The 17994-nt window shown below is 50.2% G+C and overlaps 1 protein-coding gene across 4 annotated transcripts; it reads right to left on the bottom strand.

Moving 5' to 3' along the window:
* Positions 1–4228: 4228 nt before the first annotated feature.
* Positions 4229–17785, bottom strand: PMVK (phosphomevalonate kinase). Of its 4 annotated transcripts, none has more exons than XM_007108910.3 (6): positions 17199–17785; positions 13943–14226; positions 11703–11766; positions 8636–8788; positions 5838–5967; positions 4229–4766 (listed from the first exon to the last, which is right to left on the bottom strand). In XM_007108910.3, exons 2-6 carry the CDS (start codon positions 14035–14037, stop codon positions 4630–4632), a joined length of 579 nt encoding a protein of 192 aa, XP_007108972.1. In that variant the 5' UTR covers positions 14038–14226; positions 17199–17785; the 3' UTR covers positions 4229–4629. The 4 variants fall into 4 exon arrangements, with proteins under 4 accessions (XP_007108972.1, XP_028342427.1, XP_023971873.1 ...); XM_028486626.2 differs by having other exon boundaries at positions 14084–14226; positions 17199–17768; XM_024116105.3 differs by lacking the exon at positions 17199–17785 and having other exon boundaries at positions 13883–14040.
* Positions 17786–17994: the final 209 nt, after the last annotated feature.

The following is a 17994-nucleotide window of genomic DNA, read 5'->3' as shown; positions in this document are numbered from 1 at the left end:
TGGATATATAGCAATACAAATGTCAAAACTTATCAAATTGTACACTTTAAATATGTGCAGTTATTACATGCCATCTATGCCTCAATTCAGCAGTTTAGAAGTGGAATAATAAAATTTTTAAGAGAATGTTAGTGATAAAAATAATTATTAAAAGAACATATAGGGGGGGCTTCCCTGGGGACTTCCCTGGCGGTGCAGTGGTTAAGAATCCACCTGCCAATGCAGGGGACAAGGGTTAGAGCCCTGGTCTGGAAAGATCCCACATGCCATGAAGCAACTAAGCCCGTGAGCCACAACTACTAAAACCCGTGGGCCTAGATAGAGCCCGTGCTCCACAACAAGAGAAGCCACCGCAATGAGAAGCCCACGCACCGCAACGAAGAGTAGCCACTGCTCACAGCAACTAGAGAAAGCCTGTGCGCAGGAGACCCGACGCAGCCATAAATAAATAAATATTTTTTTAAAAAAATATAAGAACATATACATAATATTAAAAAATAAGAGCTATACTCCGAGATCATAACCACAGACAAAATGTCTTGAAAAAAAAGCAACTAAAGCTCTCATCAAAACATAGGGTATCAAAAGTCAGGATTATTACTGATTTTGATATTTAGAGAAATATCAGTTTGTTTTTATTTTTTAAGTGTAGAAAAACTTCAAGTCCAGCAGAAGTGACTGGTTAGCCACTGGGGCCTCCCATGTTAAGAGGCATCAGTGCCAACTTGTCAAAGGGTGGGGAGTGGACCCGCTGGCTTCCCAAGTCACATCCTGTGACTCTTCCAAATACCCAGAGCCAGGAACCAGCTCAGCACCCCTACCAAGGGCATATGAGGGCCACCTCCCCTTCTCTGCTTCATCCCTGCCTCCTTGATATTTAAGGAAGGAGATAGATATATATATATATCTGATATATCTGAAGGAAAGGAAATAACTATCTCAAAGACATATCTGCACCCCCATGTTCATTGTAGCATTATTCACAATAGCCAAGATATGGAAACAACCTAACTGTTCATCAGTGGACGAATGGATCAAGAAAGTGTGATATATATATACACAGAATGGAATATTATTCAACCAGAAAAAAAAAAGAGGGAAACCCTGACTTTGGCAACAACATGGATGAACCTTGAGGGCATTATGCTAAGTGAAATAATTCAGACAAAGACAAATACTGCATGATCTCACTTATATATGGAATCTAAAAACGCTGAACTCATAGAAACAAAAGTAGAATGGTGGTTGCCAGGGGCTAGGAGCTGGAGAAATGCAGAGATGTTGGCTAGAGGTTACAAACTTCCAGTTATGAGATGAATAAATTCTGGGGATCTAATGTACCACACAGTCACTGTACTTAGCAATACTGTATTATATACCTGGAGGTTGCTAAATGTTCTCACCACCACCCAAAAAAATGGCAGTTATGTGAAGTGACGGAGGTGTTAACTAACCTTATTTTGTGGTAATCATTTCATAATATATACATGTATCAAAATATCATGTTGTACACCTTAAACTTATACAATATTATATGTCAATTATAGCTCAATAAAGCTAGGAAGAAAAAAAAAAAACAGATCCATGATCTCTCGGTCTGGTACCACACGGAGGGGGAAATGACCTCACAAAGAGCCTCGGCTGGGTTTCCCTGGTGACGCAGTGGTTGAGAGTCTGCCTGCCAATGCAGGGGACACGGGTTCGAGCCCTGGTCTGGGAAGATCCCACATGCCGCGGAGCAACTAGGCCCGTGAGCCACAACTTCTGAGCCTGCGCGTCTGGAACTTGTGCTCCGCAACAAGAGAGGCCGCGACAGTGAGAGGCCCGCGCACAGCGATTTAGAGTGGCCCCTGCTCGCCACAACTAGAGAAAGCCCACGCACAGAAACGAAGACCCAACACAGCCAAAAATAAATAAAAATAAATAAATAAAGTACATAACCTATTTTTTTTTAAAAAAAAAAAGAGGCTCGGCTGTCAACTCTGAGAAGAGCCCCGAGGAGGCGGAGTCTCTGCGTTGTTAAGGACCCTAGTGGCCTCCAAACCAGTCCTGGCTCAATGCCAGCGGGAAGCAGAGGTACCAGGCCCCAGGGGCTGGGTCAGAGCCTCCAGGTGAAGGTGAGGAAACATGTACTGCATGATCACCACCCGATTCCAGCGTGACTCCTACAGTCCTGCCTCACCGTGCATCCAATCACATCCATTTTCTGAGTGCCCACTGTGGGCCCACAACTCTGGGAGGCAGGGCTACAACTACAAGACAGACACGGCCCAACCATAAGGGAGTTTACCTTCCAGTGAGAATCCCAGAGAGAAGACATGTAATAGGTGCGGGGCGGGCACGCAGCCCTTAGCTCGCGGCTGTTAGCGCGAGACCCTGAGGGCCTCGGTCAGAGGCCCCGCCCCGCCAACAGTCAGCCTGGTAGTGGTCCTCGTGGCAGAGAGTGCGGTAGAAGACGGGTCAAAGCCTTCTACCCGGGGCCCTCCAGGCCTTCTGGCCTTGGGGCCTGCGGGTGAGCTGGGCGCCCAGCAACAGGCTGAAGACTGTGTCCTGCAGAACTCACGCCCTCTCCATGGCCGCCCACTGGCTGGGCCCAGGCCTTGAGGCTGCAGTGAACCTCTCTCCCATCCCCGCCTCTGCAACCCTAATGGCAGCAGCAGTCTACATGGCTCGCAGTCTGCGTGACCTGGTCCTGCTGTTTGGGCGGCCTGAGGAGCCTGAGGGCCATTTGGGTCCTTGGGCGCCTGGCTCCTTCAGTGATGACGGCTGGGCAGGCTCTGGGGACCTGGCCCTGAGGGCGCTGCCAGCTGAGATCTGCCTCTTCAGCCGGGCCTGGGCACTGGCGGGAGGACCCCGACTGGGTGCTGCACCAACGCTCCCGGCAGGGTAACTGACCTCCGCAGGGACCCCCTCCTCTTAGCCAGGACCTGGACCTCAGAGAGTAAAAGTTGAGCCTTTGGGACCTTGCCCTTTCTGGTTAGAACAGAGAATAACATTTGTTTTGGTGGAGGTTTACAGGAACATCGTGACCTGACCGTGACCTGACCTCAAGAACAAAGGATCTGACACCAAAGAAGTTTGTAACAACTAACCACAGCCCTCCCTCACCTTTCCTATAAAAGGGCTTTGCTGAAAGCTTGAGGGGGGTTCAGGGTTTTTAAGGCATGAGCCACCTGTCTCCTTGCACGGCCCTGCAATAAACGTTTCTCTGCTCCAAACTCTGACGTTTTAGTATTGTTTGGCCTCACTACGCATTGGGCACACAGACTTCCCTACAGTAACAGACACAGGGAGGGCAGGTTAACAGAACCTGGGGGCTGATTAGCCGGGGGTCAGGGGACATGGAGGAGTCCATGATGACTGTCAAGCTTTCAGGCCTGGTTAACTGAAGAGCCAGGGAACTAGAGCATCAGGAAGAGGTGATGTAGGGAGGAGATGTGGGCAGGAATATGCAGAGTTCAGTTTGGGTCACGGTGAAACTGATGGAATTTCTTTGGTTGTCCCCTTATCAGTGAGAACCCACAGGATTTGTAGGAGGAGAACAAAGCCAGGGCCAGAGAGTCGGTGGGTTCAGGCTAGGCCTGAGGACGGCCAGGAGCCACAGGGCTTTGCCCCGTACCCCAAAGGCACGTGGCCGAGGGGCCTGGTCAGGAGTCAGGCAGCCTGTGTCCTGGCCAGAGCACAAACACATACTAACCCTCCACCCTGGGCAAGTTGTTCACTTCTCTGAGTCCTTGGCATCTGCTAAATGCAGATGAAAATGCCCTCCTCAAATATTTCACAGGGTGGCTGTGAAGAATCTGGAAGAAATTTGGAAATTGTATAAGGCTATATAAATAAAAGGGGTCAAGTCCAAGGCCTTCTATGGGAAAGCTGAGGTTTATGGTGACTTGCCCAGGGCCAAACAATGGTTACCAGGTGCCATCAAGCTCTGGTGCCTCTGCCCCTCTATGATACCCCAGTCCCTCTGGGTACTTGCTGGTGGCACTTTCTGTGGAACACTGAGCCTCTCTTGGGGCCATCCGAGAAGACAAGACCCTCAGACTCCAATTCTGCCTCAGACACACACAAGCCTTTTACCCACTTGGACTGGATCAAGGTCAGCCTCTGCAGGATATGTTCCCGCCCAGCTGGGAGGCAGAGCAGAAACCCACAGCCACCAGGACAACCCAGGCCCTACGGAGCCACACAGGCTGGGTTGTCATCTGGGAAATGAGAGATGTCCAGCTCTGAGCAGGTGCTCCAAGAAGGTTTATTAGTATCCACACTGGGGAGCCCCAGGCTCTTGCTGAGAACAAGGGGCTGAAAGCATCCAGTCGGGGAAGCAAGGCCACCACAGGCTGACAGGTCTGGCACCCATGGAGATGGTAATGCTTCTGCTTCAAGCACAGCCAACTCACCCCCCTCTGCCCTTTAAGTCTCCTTGTAAAGAGATAGGGCTGTCCTTTCCACGAAGAAATGAGGTCCCTGGTGGTTTCTTAACTTGTCTGACATCTACCAGCCCCCAGAAACCTTGACCCAGGCCCTCTGTCTGCTCCCCCAACCTTGGCCAGCATCAGCAACCACATGTTCGGCACAGGGAGCCCACCCTCACCCTGGCAGCCCCCGCTCGCTCCTAGAACCTGCCAGCTAAAGTCTGGAGCGGACAAATTCTATCAGGTGCTCCAACTGCTCCTCCAGGCGCTGCTCATCTCCGTGGTTCTCAATGACCCAATCGAAGGCCCCGACGTTGTCCAGGCCACATTCTGACTCAGCATCATCCACCCCTGCAGAGGAGGTATGGCGAGGTCAGGCCCCATCCCTCCTGACAAACACCAGGCATCGGGCATTGTGGCCTGCTGACCCCACATGGAGCCACCCTCTCTTGCACTCCCCTCGGTCCCTCCAGAACCGTAAGCTCCACTTACCCCAGAGGGCACTTCCCCACCCCATGAAACACCAGGATAGCAGGTTCAGCAGTCCACAGCCACCTGAGCCCCCCAGAGGGTCCCGCCAACTTAAGTCTTCACTTGTCACTGCCATCTCAAACCACAGACAACCCAAATGGCCATTTCGTTTTCATTTTATGTGAAGCTGGTCGTGTCCATTTCTATCCCTATATCTCTGATTCAGTTCCCTTGGAAGGCAGTGTGTGCCATTCTCACCTGACAATGAGAATGGTAATAAGAGCATCTACCTGGTGGGTTTGCTGCTACTATAAAGTGAGATAATGTTTAAAGGGCTTAGCGTGGGCCTGGCCAGAGTGAGCGCCCAGGAGGTGAGCAGCCATTAGGAAGGGTCATACCCACTGATCTGAACTTCCCCAAGTCACAATGACCTAGGGCAGGGAAGACATTTGAGCTGTGCCTCTGAATTGCCACAGAGTAGGTCCTGGGCTGGCACCACTAAGGCTGCCTAGTAGAGCTTCCTCTTCCCCCTCCCCCTACTCTGTTAATCAAACAAGAGTGAAGTTTATCAGGCCCACCCTCTGACCTACTGTCAGTCCCCCCACCAGGCTGGAAAGCAAAAGTGAAGGACCAGGGGAATGGGTCCCAGCCAGACCTCCAGAAGCCCACTGGCCTGGAGAAGGCAGCCCAGGTAAGGACACCAGGCCAAGGTCACGGGGCAACCTTCATCCCCAAGGATACCACCCTCTACCCAACTCCACTTTTTAATCTGGAGGTGCTCCTGAGCCCCAGCCCTCAGACTCCTTTTTATAATCCCCTGCTCACTCCCCACAGCCTGCCAGGGAGACAGCAGAAGACCAGACCGAGAGCCCTGGAGTGGGTGGCCTGGTCTACAGGTGGGGCGGCTGGCCTGCGTGCCGAGCCTTGTGGCAGAGGTTGTGAGCAGCTCACCTGGTGTGAACACCCAGCCCCGCTGCTGTCGGCTCTGCTCTGTGGCCACCACGCGGACCGTCTGTGTCACAGCCCCATAGGCCTCCCGAAACCACTGGATGTCAGACACCCTCCGTGTGTCACTCACCAGCTGCAGGGAAAGGACACAAACAAGTGACCAACAGGACACGGTGCGAGGAGCAGCAGGACAAGGCACTGTGGGTAAGGGAGAAAGAGGAGACCCAGCCCCAGTCCAAATAAACAGGAGCCTGGACTACAAAACCCAGAAAAGTATAGCCCCATTCCTATTATTACCCAGCCAGTTGGGACGGACATCCCCTCCTCCCTCCAGGCAGCCCTTCCTGACTGCTGCAGACCGCAGCCCGATCTGCCCACACGGTACTCTACGGTCATGTCGGTCATCGCTGAGCTGAAGGAGAGGCCTCAAGCTTTGAAGTCAGATCAGCCAGTCCAATGCACTCATTTTACAGATGAGCAAACTGGTGCCAGAAACAAAGATACCCTAATCGGTCCCTGCCCCCAGCACCTTTTAAAACGTAAATGTGATTCCTGTCAGTCCCTTGCCCTAAATCTCTCAAAGGTTTCCCATAATTCTAATACAATCCAAAGCTCTCACCCCAACTTACAAGGACCTATAAGATCTGGCACCTACTTCCCATCGTTTTCCCTTCATTCATTCTGCTGCAGCCAACTGACAACCTTGCTGTTTCTTAAACATACCAACCCGGTCTCCTCCTCAGGCCCTTTGCACATCCTACTCCCTCTGCCGAGATAATCATGAGGGAGGCTCCCTTGCTTCATGGAGGTTTCTGCTCAAATATCACCTCCTCGGAGAGGCTGTCCCTACCATCCTGGCTCCCTTCCTGTCCCTTTCAATTCTTATATGCTTTTTATTTTTCTCTGAGCACTAAGTATTCATGAAACCATCACTATTTATCTGTTTGTGTGTTTATTGCCTGATCTGCACTCTGTAGAGTCAGCTCCGTGAGGGAAAGGACTGTGTCTCCATTCACTGCTCTATCCCTGGCCCTTAGCACCATCTGACACCTAAGGAGCACTCAGGTCAATGAACGAATGAATAAGCGAATAAAGAGGTCAGCTGTTTTTGTCCATGCTGCGGACATTAATTCACCCAGCTCTTAAACAAGTACTATGTCAAACACCTACTGTGTACCGGGCACTGTGCTAGGCACTGGGGATAGAGTGGTGAGCACAACAGACCTGGTGCTTGCCCTCAGGAAGCTCACTGTCTGGTGGGAGAGACAGACTCTAAAGATGCAGCTTCACTAATTACCAGGTAATCACAGCGCATATCAACAAGCATCTCGACCTTACCACTCTGAAACTGAACTCCTGATTTTCTCCCCAGACCTGTTCCTCCGCACCGTCCCTGTCTCAGAAAATCACAACTCCATCTGTCTAGCTACTCAGAACAAAACCCTTGGATTTGTCTCCTGTCCTTCCACCCCAGAGCCATCATATTGGGAAATCCTATTGGTTCTATCCTCAAAATCTGTGCAGAATCCGCCCCTTCTCTCCACTCCACCACCACCCTGAGCCGAGCCACGGCCATTTTGCTGTCTTGTGGAAAGATCCTCTGCCTGGCCTCTCTGCTTCCATTCTTGCCCTCCCGCAGCAGCCAGGGAGAGCTTTCTAAACCTTAGAGCAGACCATGCCTCTCCTCTGCTCCAAACCCTCCAGTGAGTCCCCATCTCACTCAGAGAAACCCCAGGCTTTTCCAGAGAATCTGCATGATCTGACCTCACCTCCTGCACTCACCCTCCACCCACAAAAACCCATTTGGGTCACTCTCTTACTTCCTTCAGGTCCCGCTCAAATGTCATCACATCAGTGAGACCTTCCCTGATACCCTTAATAAAGTAGCAACCCAGCCCTCCTCACCTGCTTTATTTTTTCCCTTAGTATTTATCTCCACCTGACATATTCTATATTTTTTTAGGGCCTAACTCCCTCTGCACCCAGCTATAATGTAAGTCCTGAGAGCAGGGACTTCATCAGATTTTCACATGATGTATCCCCAAATCACCTGGAACCAGTCCTGCTACAAGAAGATACTACTGGCTGCCAGAATGAATGAGGAAAGAAAAGGGTAAGGTGCTATGGGAGCACCTGACCAGAAGCGCCAGTTAAGACCTGGGCATCAGGGAAGTCTTCCCTGTGGAGGTGCCATGGGAGCTGAGCTGGAGCTAACCAGGTGAAGAGGGAAAGAAAGGGCAGTCCGGGCAGGTAGAAGGACACCGGCAGCGGCCTTGATTCCAGAAGGGGTTTGATTTATTTGAGGAACAGAGAGAAGGCCAATGTTGCTGCGGCTTAAGGAGTAAGGAGGCTAAAAGGGCAGCAGGAGCCAATCATTCAAGGCCCAGAAGTTCACATTACAGATTTTGATTTTGTCCGTCAAAACAGTGGGACAAAGGGCTCTAAACATGACTTGGTTGATGTTTTTAAAAGGTCACTCTGAACTGATTCACTTTGTCGTAACGCAGAAACTAACACACCATTGTAAAGCAATTATACTCCAATAAAGATGTTAAAAAATAAAAAAAATAAAACAATAAAAGGTCACTCTGGCTGCTATGTGATGAATGGATCACAAGGAACAAGAGCCGAAGCAGGCACCAGTGTGAGGGCTACTACGACTGTCTGGGTGAGAGACAGTGGGGGATTGGACCAGGGGGGTGGCCGTGGGGAGAGAGAAATGGACACATGTGAGATATGTCTGGGGAGAGGCAGAGGGCTGGGGAAACAGATTTTCCTAATGCTGCCATAGAGCCACTTACCCATACGGGCTGGGAGACGGCCTCCACGATCTTCCTGCAGAAGAAGCCTGGGTCGGCCTGGCGCTTCTCCTCCCCCCAGCGGATCATGTCCCTCCGAAAGGACTCCTTGTAGGTGCTGGCATCCAGGAGTCTCTGGAAGTCTAAGCCGTGCTCCTGCCCAAAGCACAGTCTGTTTATGCCACCACCCTCTCAACCTCGCTTAGGTCTTCCCTAAAACAGAGGGAGGGCCACCCCTCCCCTCACCTGCCCTCCCTGAGGGCTGCCGCAAGGACCCCGTGAGGTTGCTGCCAGGCCAGAGGCCTGCAGGGGAAAGGGCCCTAGAAACTAAGAACTCCCAAACACTGGCAGATGGAAGAAATGCCTTGGGATAATCCAGAGATTGTTTCAGTTTGTCTTTAAATGTGTCATGTGGTTTTCTCTTTTGCAACAGTTTTACCTTCCCAATTATTTCTGGCTTAAACTAAACCTGAAATTCGTTTACCTCCCTTGGGCACAGGCTTAGTCTTCAACTAAAGTGGGAAATCTGAAAACATCACATTCTGTGTCCTTCCACAACCCCTCTGGCATCGTTTGTCCCCATCCCAAAGCCCAGGAGACTTGGCTTCCCTGTCCCTCTCCCCTTCCCCTCACCCCCTTCCTCATCCCCAAATTCCTGCCACCTTTGCTGCATCAGCATCACTACATTTGGCTCTGGGCACTCCTGGACCCCTGGAGCAGGAGGGGCTATTCTGACTACCCTAGGGAACCCCTTCCAGACCCAGCCTTCCCTTCTCCAGGGACACTGACAAGCAGGAGGGTCCATCCAGAGGGCCCCAGGATGGGAGGGGGTCTGAAAAAGATCACTCAGTTCAGGTTTCAGCTCCCCTGGCATTCACTGCAGCAAGATCCTCTCCCGAAAGACTCAGTTTCTTCATGTACAAACTGAAGGGGCTGTGACCCAGCAAGTCAAATCACCTGCCTGCACCCTATTCCAAGGTGGGGTCAGCAGCCATCTCCCATTTATAACTAGTTTGCCATGTACTTTTTTTTTTTTTGGCTGCTTTCTCTAGTTGCGGGGAGCAGGGGCTTCTCTTCGTTGCGGTGCACGGGCTTCTCATTGCGGTGGCTTCTCTGGTTGTAGAGCACAGGCTCTAGGCGCACAGGCTTCAGTAGTTGTGGCACGTGGGCTCAGCAGTTGTGGCTCGCGGGCTCTAGAGCACAGGTTCAGTAGCTGTTGCACACTGGCTTAGTTGCTCCGCGGCATGTGGGATCTTCCCGGACCAGAGCTTGAATCTGTGTCTCCTGCATTGGCAGGCAGATTCTTAACTACTGCGCCACCAGGGAAGCCCTGCCATGTACTCTTTACCACAGAGGAAGATTATAGTCTGCTTGTCAATTATATTCCCCATTGAAACTTAAAAAAATCAATGCATTAACATTTCATTTTGAATTTATTTTCAAATGGGAGTAATGGGGCTTCTCTGATGGCGCAGTGCTTGAGAGTCCGCCTGCCGATGCAGGGGATGCAGGTTCGTGCCCCGGTCCGGGAAGATCCCACATGCCGTGGAGCAGCTAGGCCCGTGAGCCATGGCCGCTGAGCCTGCGCGTCCAGAGCCTATGCTCCGCAACGGGAGAGGCCACAACAGTGAGAGGCCCGCGTACCGCAAAAAAAAAAAAAAAAAAAATGGGAGTAATGGATGAAGTGGTGCTGGACTTAAAAACAGCAGGCGCAGGCTGGCCTATCCGTCTCCTACTGGGGTTTTAGAAATGCAAACTCCTGCCCACTCACCCTACCCCACCCTCCAGCCTGGCTCACTGGTCTGGAGTGGGGCCTAATTTGGGAAGTTTGGAAGCAGATCAGTGGTTTTCAAACTGCTCCTTTGAGCCCTGGGGTTTGGAGGTGCCCAAGCCCCACTGAGGAAGGCTGAGTGCCTCTGCTCCACTCAGAGTCGCTCCCAGTCTATCTACTGGATACAGGGAATTTCTGCATCCAGTTTCATTTGGGAAAGGTTCCCATTAAAAAAAAAAAAAAAAAAAAAAAATTGAAAACCACTGAATCTGTTATTCCCAGGATCCCCCAGGCTGCCATCCTACGAATGGGTCTGTTTAGGTGTTGGGAGAAGACCCGATGGTACAGGAGAATGCTTCCCATGGAGATGGGGCCATCTTATGGAAGGAGGGGACAAATTCATTTTGTGTGGACCCAGAAGTTCAGTCTCAGGCCAACTGACCAAGGGGCCATGAGCACAGGTCCCTGGAAGGGTGCACCTAGAGGTCAAGGACAGAAATGTAAGTGAAGATCAGGCTCTTCATTGTGTGGGGAGCTAATCCCACCCTCCAGGCTCCCTTTCTGCAGTCTAAGATCCTGAGAGTTCCTATTTATTTTTTGCAGTCCTATTTTTTTTTTAATCTACATGGTTCAAAATTCAAAAGACAAACATCGTTTACAGTGAAAAAGCTCTCTCCCTCCTCTGTTCCCCAGCCATGTAGCTCCCTTCCCTGGAAGCAGCCAACGGTCCAGTCTCTTATGTATCCTGCCCAGGCTTTTACACATCCTAAGCGCCTAGAACGGTGCTGAATGCACCCCATAAATATTTGTTGAATGGCTAAGTATATGAGCAAATATATTTACAATTTTCCCCATTTTTATACAAATGCAGCATTCTCTATACACTGTTCTACATCTTGCTTTTTTCATGTGATTAAATTTCTAAGGGGAGAATTCCAAGGGTTGTTGCAGGTCAGCTTTAACGGGGGGAGCTGATGTGTGTCATATTTTTTGAATAAGGGGACAGACCCTTACCAATAACACAGCATCATAGCTGCCAACTCGCGCCTACAGCCTTTTCTGGACACACTTTCCTGAACATGCTCTAGGGAGGTGGCCTGAAGTGAGTAAGGCCAATGGGAAAGAAACTTAAATAGAAAATGCCCCCAAAAGGTCCACCTATAGAAAGCGGAGAGCCGTCTGCCACCCTGCCAAAAGAGGTCAGAGAGACGCTGCTAGTGACTCAAGCAACAGCACAGCAACCAAATCTCAGGAGCTGGCTTCTTCCAACCCACCAGATGCCACAGAACCACCACCTACCTGAGCATACTGCTCCTTCAGTGGACCGGAGAGCCGGAGGACAGCACACACGTCAGCTCCAAGTCTGTGAGACAGGGAGATCCGAACCCCGTTAACCTAAAGCTTCCAGGTCCCAGAAGAGTGAAGCCCCATTTCTGCTACTGGCATCTATATAACTTTGTCAGGTCTCAACTCCCCTGATTTCCTCATCTGTAAAATGGGGATAACAGTTTCTTTTCTGTCTCCCACAGGATTATTATGAAACTCGAATGTGAAAGAGCCCTGAAACTAAGAGGGAAAACAAATAAAAGCGTAATTACAGTGTGAACATCCTGGCAATATTCTGGCTGGATTCAGTTACTGCTGGGCCCCTGAACTAGTTCTCTCACAGCCAGGGGTATCTCTGTCTCAACTGACTCGGTCACCACACATAAATAACTCATTCATTCAGTTGTTCAATTTACTCAACCAACCATTTGTTGGGTTCTATATTTGGATCCAGGTGATACGAATGTGAATAAGATACATGATTTCTGCCCTGACCTTGAGATGCTTACAGATTCACTTAAACACTGACATGGTGAGATAGATGTTCTTATTTCCATGTTTCAGGTGAGGAAACTGAGGTTGAGTGAGTAAAACTGACTCACCCAAAGCACCGTTGCAAGTAGCAAAGCCAATATGGGTAAAATAAATATAAAAGCCAACATTTAGTTCCTATGCCTTTACTAAATGCCAAGAATTGTTCCAAGCCCTTCATGTGCGTTATCTCATTTAATCCTTACAATCACCCTATTATTATCTCCGTCTCACAGATGCCAAAACTTTCTCATGAAAAACTTGTACAGGCTTCCCTGGTGGCGCAGTGGTTAAGAATCTGCCTGCCAATGCAAGGGACACGGGTTCGAGCCCTGGTCCGGGAAGATCCCACATGCTGCGGAGCAACTAAGCCCGTGTGCAACAGCTACTGAGCCTGTGCTCTAGAGCCCGCGAGCCACAACCGCTGAGCCCGCGTGCCAAAACTACTGAAGCCCACGCACCTAGAGCCCGTGCTCTGCAACCAGAGAAGCCACCGCAATGAGAAGCCCGCGCACCGCAAGAGTAACCCCTGCTCGCCACAACTAGAGAAAGCCCGTGAGCAGCAACGAAGACCCAACACAGCCATAAATAAATAAATAAATTTATTTTTAAAAAAGAAAAGACACTTGTACAAGATCACCCTCGAATAAGTGGTTGAGTCAGGATTTGAATCCCAGCAGTCTAATTCCAGAGCCTGTGCTTCTGATCACGAATTGATTTATGTGTTGGGTGGTAAGAAGAAATGTTACTTAGGAAAAGGTGGCGGATACTTAGTGGTGAAAGATTAGGGAGGCAAATTCTGCCCTGGGCTTTTCCACAACCTCTTAGAACCCCCATGGTGCCCCAAAGCAGCCTCCTGTCACCCTCACCACACTGGCCTTCAAGAGGAGAGGAGCCCCACTCCACGTTCTCAGGCTTCTGTGCTCTCCTAGCCCAACAAAAATGCTCCCACAGAGAACACCTTGCTTTGGGAGAAAACCTGAGCAAAAGGTATTATTAGGAGAAGCAGTGAGGTAAAGCAAAAAGAACCCATTCCTTGGAGCTAGGCTAAAGCTGAATTTGAGTTCTGGATCTACTGATTACTTTGTGTTTCTGACAAGTTTGGGTTTGGGTTTTTGTTTGTTTGTTGTTTGTTTGTTTTTAACTTTTCAGAGTCTCAGTTTCTTCATCTGTGAAATGGAGATACTGATTAATAATACCACGCAGTACCTAACAACACTATGTGACACACAATAAAGGCTCAGTAAACGGCAGCGATTAGGTGGTGTGCTGGGCAAGGATTCGTCTTTGAAGTCTGATACAACTGAGGTGTGGTCTGAGGCAAATTCTTTATCTGTGACTCAGTTTCCTTTTCTGTAAACATCACCTCGCAACACTGTCTGGAGGATTAAGAATGATGTATAAAAATTGCCTTAGTAGTAACTGTTAACTAATGCTTCTTGGAGAGACCTACAGCTTACAGTCTTCGGAGAGGTGGCCGCCTGGTTCTTTGAGGTGGGCGTGTGCAGACTGCTGTTTTACGTGACGGTGACAGTCCTTCACTTCTCGCCGCCCAGTGCTCCTTCTGCCCTGCAACCCGAGGACCTCAACTCCAAAGCTCACTCCATCACACCCCAACATACCCCTCGTGTCACGCGATTCGGGGTCTCCCCGGTCCTCCTCCTTCCCCGCCCCGCGGACACCTGCTCTGCAGCGCCTCGGTCACGAAGTCCTTCCCGGATTTCCTCTTCCCGCTGAACAGCAGCACCAGCCGCGGGGCGCCTCCCAGCGGGGCCATGGGGCCACCACCCTTTGAGATCCCTAAAACTGACACTTTTCCCTACCCCTTAAATCAGGCCACCGGGCCCAGAATGGACGCGGCCACTCGGTGGAGTGGAAACAAGGAAGGGTTCCGCCCCCGTCTTCTTCATGGCCGTGGAGAGGACTGTCAGCCCGCACACGTGCTTCTGTGACTTTAAATTAAAGCCTGCACAAATGGATTATGGAGAGAAAGAAGGTTAATTCCTAGGGCAGCCTTCTAGCCTAAAGAAGCTCCCCTACCAGAACTCATTTGGAACCGTCCAACCCGCCCAGACTCTGACGTCACGGCCCCGCCTTCTTAGCCGACACGCGTGACACGTGGGGGGGCGGGAATTGGACGCAACTATTTTCCTCCGGGGGGGGGGGGTGGCGTCTTAAAATTTCCTAAGTGGACCCCACATTGCCTTCCCCACCACCCTAACGTGGAGGGGCGGGAATTGGACGCAACTATTTTCCTCCGGGGGGGGGGTGACGTCTTAAAATTTCCTAAGTGAACCTCACATTGCCTTCCACACAACCCTAAAAACATGAAAAAAAAAGAATAAACATGTTCATGTTGCGAAAGTTTTCAAAACTGCCTGTTTATCTGTGCATTTTAATGCATGTGCTAAAGCAAATCCGTATATGCCCCACAGGGAAAATAGGTCTTTCTGGATATGAAATGAGGCGATGACTCCAGGGGTGTGTCTGGTGACGTCATGCTGGGGAGGAGCTTAGACAAACGCCTTATTTTATCGTTAAACGGGTTTTATAATTGGAGAGGTCACTAGAGTTCGACCCTTTAAGCCCAGCGAGAAGATTCACGTCGCTTTTCTAGCCGCAGCCTCCTCTCCAAAGGTGTTCTGAAGCGAGAGAGCTTGGAATGACATCAATAGAATGTTTAAAAGGGGCTTTGAAGCCACCCCTGGACGAGATTACCTAGTTGGGGGGTTTTTTTTAGTTTTTGTTTTTTGGTTGTTTGTTTGTTTTTTGAGATTACCTAGTTTTATCTGGAGTCTAGCTCTCAGCCAGGAGTTCAAGGGGCAAAAATAAATGGTGGTGATCTGCCCCTTCCCTGAATTCCCACTTCTGCCCACAGCAGCTGACAGCTAGTCCCAGTTATGTAAGTGGAGTCATCTTTAGCTATGACTCGCTGCCCTGTATCTCTCTGAGCTTGTCAAAACAGAACCTGCAACCCATTACTGCCTCCATTTTACAAGCTATCATATCAAGATAAGTGAGGTTTTCTTTGGGAAAAACCATCAATTCTGTGAATATTGAAAAGATGGCACAGGAGAAGCTAAGGAAAGTAGAATGGTCAATGGTCAGGTGCACAAAGAATGGACTTCGGGAAGGTCTTTTTTCTTGTAAGCAACTCTGAAAGCACTGTACATATCCATGCACTTAGAAGGCAGCATGGAGTTGTAATCCTGGCTCTGACACTTTGCAGGAATGTAGCCACCTCACAGGGCTACGATAAGAAGGAAATGAGGAAAAAAATGATAAAGTACAATAAAAATGCTTTGTATATTCTCAAGTGTCATCCAAATTTGGAGTTATTTATTCTGAGCATTGTGTGATTTCAAAGTTTATACTCCAACACAGGATCAGATTTCCCAGCTCACCTTCAACAAGCATTTATTTGGAACTCCACTGAAAGCACCAATCCCACCTCTGCCAGCAGAGACTAAAACGGATTAAATGCATTCACACTCCTGCTTTCCTGAGTCATCACTAAGAAGTCAGAACTCCCAGAGTCTCTTCCCTCACCTGACCAAACTACACCCCACCCCTTCCCCACACCCCTCCTAGAATAAAGCCCCCTGGAATTCCCAGTGATCAGAAAACATCCCCCATACCCCAGCCTCTTCTCAGTAGCTCTCTCCTGCTCCCTGCCTCAACTGAACCTCACTGTCCCCTATTACCCTCCCAGGGGAGGCCTTTTATTCTCCCCCACCCCTCAGACCTCAGCATACATAAATTTGGTGTCTGTTGTCTCCCTCCCGCCCCATTTCAGCTTCCAGACCATTCCTCCTCTGCTTCTTGGAAAACTCTGGCTTCTCTAAGACTCATACCACATGGCTGAGCTACCCTTTCCCTCTCTTCAGTGTTGACAACCACCAATCCTGGTGGTCGTTCTCATGTACTGAGACTCAGCCACTGGCGCCTTGTCTTCTTTTCCACCCGGTTCCCATCGTCATTCTCAGTGATTTCACTATCCGAGTGGTCAGTCCATCCAACACCCTGACAGCTCAAAGCCTTGACCTCAGATGTCCAAAGGCTTTTTCTTCCTCTCCTCCTCAGATGCCAGCTCCCATGGACACACCCTGGGCCTTGTCATCACCAGAAACCATTCAACCTGCAAATTCACACACCCACCCACCTTACCCTCCAAGGTCACTTGCTCAAGTACTCCCCAGAGGAGTGCTTCCCTCCCACGGCCCATGAAACTCTTTATATGTTATATAACATCTGCTCCTCCTTCCTTCCACAACCAAAGGGAACATCAAATAAGTGAATATGTGTGGAAAGCTTTCCTGATCTGTACAGGACTGCACAAATGTGAGGCACTATTTTTAGGGTAGAACAGGCTGGTCTAAAGGCCAGGCTGCTGCAGAGGGTGAGGCAGGAAAGGGGGAAGGAGCAGGAGTGTCTGACAGGAGTGGAGACCACCCAGGAAGGGAGCGGCCAGATTTCTTGGGGACTGAGATTGGAAGCCAGAGATGCCGGACACTGCTGTCCGATGAGGGTTCTGGAAGATGACACTTGAGGAAGCCAGTGCTGGCCCCCGAAAACAGAGAAGTACCCCCAGAACTCAGGAATACAGTTACCTCTGAGAGTCACCCCTCACTAAAGGGGCGGACCATTTAAAGAGAGGTTTGCCTCACTGACCCAGAAGACAGCTTAGAAGGAAGCCCTGTTTGAAGGAAGCCTACTCACTGTATTAACACACCCAGAGACAGGATGAGCCTGCAGGGGAGCAGCTCATACAGCTCTGCAGAGCCTAGAAGAGGGAGGAGCTGGGCTTGTCAATGCCCCTCCAACCCTGCCCAGGCAGAGGGAATCCTGAGCAGGAGGTACCAAGGTCTGCCCCTCCAGGGCAAGCCAGTCCCACAGTGGAACCAGACGCCATCCTGGCTCAGCAACACCACCAATTACCCTTGCTTCAGCTCCATGCTCTGGTTCCAGTTTATCTTCCCATGGTCGTTGTCCAACTGACCCAAGCATTTCCCTCTGCTGGCGTGGTCAGTGTAAATGTGACTTGTGAATCAGTCCTCATGTGTTTGACGATCACTGCTTCAGGGGCAATGGAGCCTGGTAGATGAAGGACAGAATGGGGTGGGGTTGTAAGGAAGTAGAACAACAGGGAAAGAAAAGAGGGGGAGTCTGAGTCTATGAGAAGCTGATGGAGAGCAGTCCATTCATTCATTCAACATGTATTTAAATATCTAAAACGTGCCAGGTACTGCTAGAGATGCAACAGTAAACCAAACAGAGCCTACTCTCAGCATTTATTCTCATGGGAGACAGGCAATTTCAAGACAGCTTTAAAAGGGAGCATGAGGGACTTCCCTGGTCGCGCAGTGGTTAAGAATCTGCCTGCCAATGCAGAGGACACGGGTTTGAGCCCTGGTCTGGGAAGATCCCACATGCCGCGGAGCAACTAAGCCCATGCGCCACAACTACTGAGCCTGTGCTCTAGAGCCCGCGAGCCACAACTACTGAGCCCACGTGCTGCAACTACTGAAGCCTGCGCGCCTAGAGTGCGTGGTCCGCCACAAGAGAAGCCACCAGGATGAGAAGCCTGCGCACTGCAACGAACAAAAAAAAAGGGTGGGGGGAGCATGAGAGGGACTTCCCTGGCGGTCCCGTGGTTAAGACTCCACGCTTCCAATGCAGGGGGCGAAGGTTCGAGCCCTGGTCTAGGAACTAAGATCCCACATATTGCTCGGCA

Source organism: Physeter macrocephalus, unplaced genomic scaffold (assembly GCF_002837175.3).
Source record: "Physeter macrocephalus isolate SW-GA unplaced genomic scaffold, ASM283717v5 random_1111, whole genome shotgun sequence".
NCBI lineage: Eukaryota > Metazoa > Chordata > Mammalia > Artiodactyla > Physeteridae > Physeter > Physeter macrocephalus.
This window is presented reverse-complemented; position numbering and strand designations above follow the sequence as displayed.

Excerpts from the sequence above, each read along its gene's own strand:
- PMVK (XM_007108910.3), bottom strand. The coding sequence starts at position 14,037 with ATGGCCCCGCTGGGAGGCGCCCCGCGGCTGGTGCTGCTGTTCAGCGGG. Across the intron at positions 11,767-13,942 it reads ACCGAGGCGCTGCAGAGCAG|ACTTGGAGCTGACGTGTGTG; the intron begins GTGTCCGCGGGG and ends CCTGTCTCACAG. Across the intron at positions 4,767-5,837 it reads GGGCTGGGTGTTCACACCAG|GGGTGGATGATGCTGAGTCA; the intron begins GTGAGCTGCTCA and ends CCTCCTCTGCAG.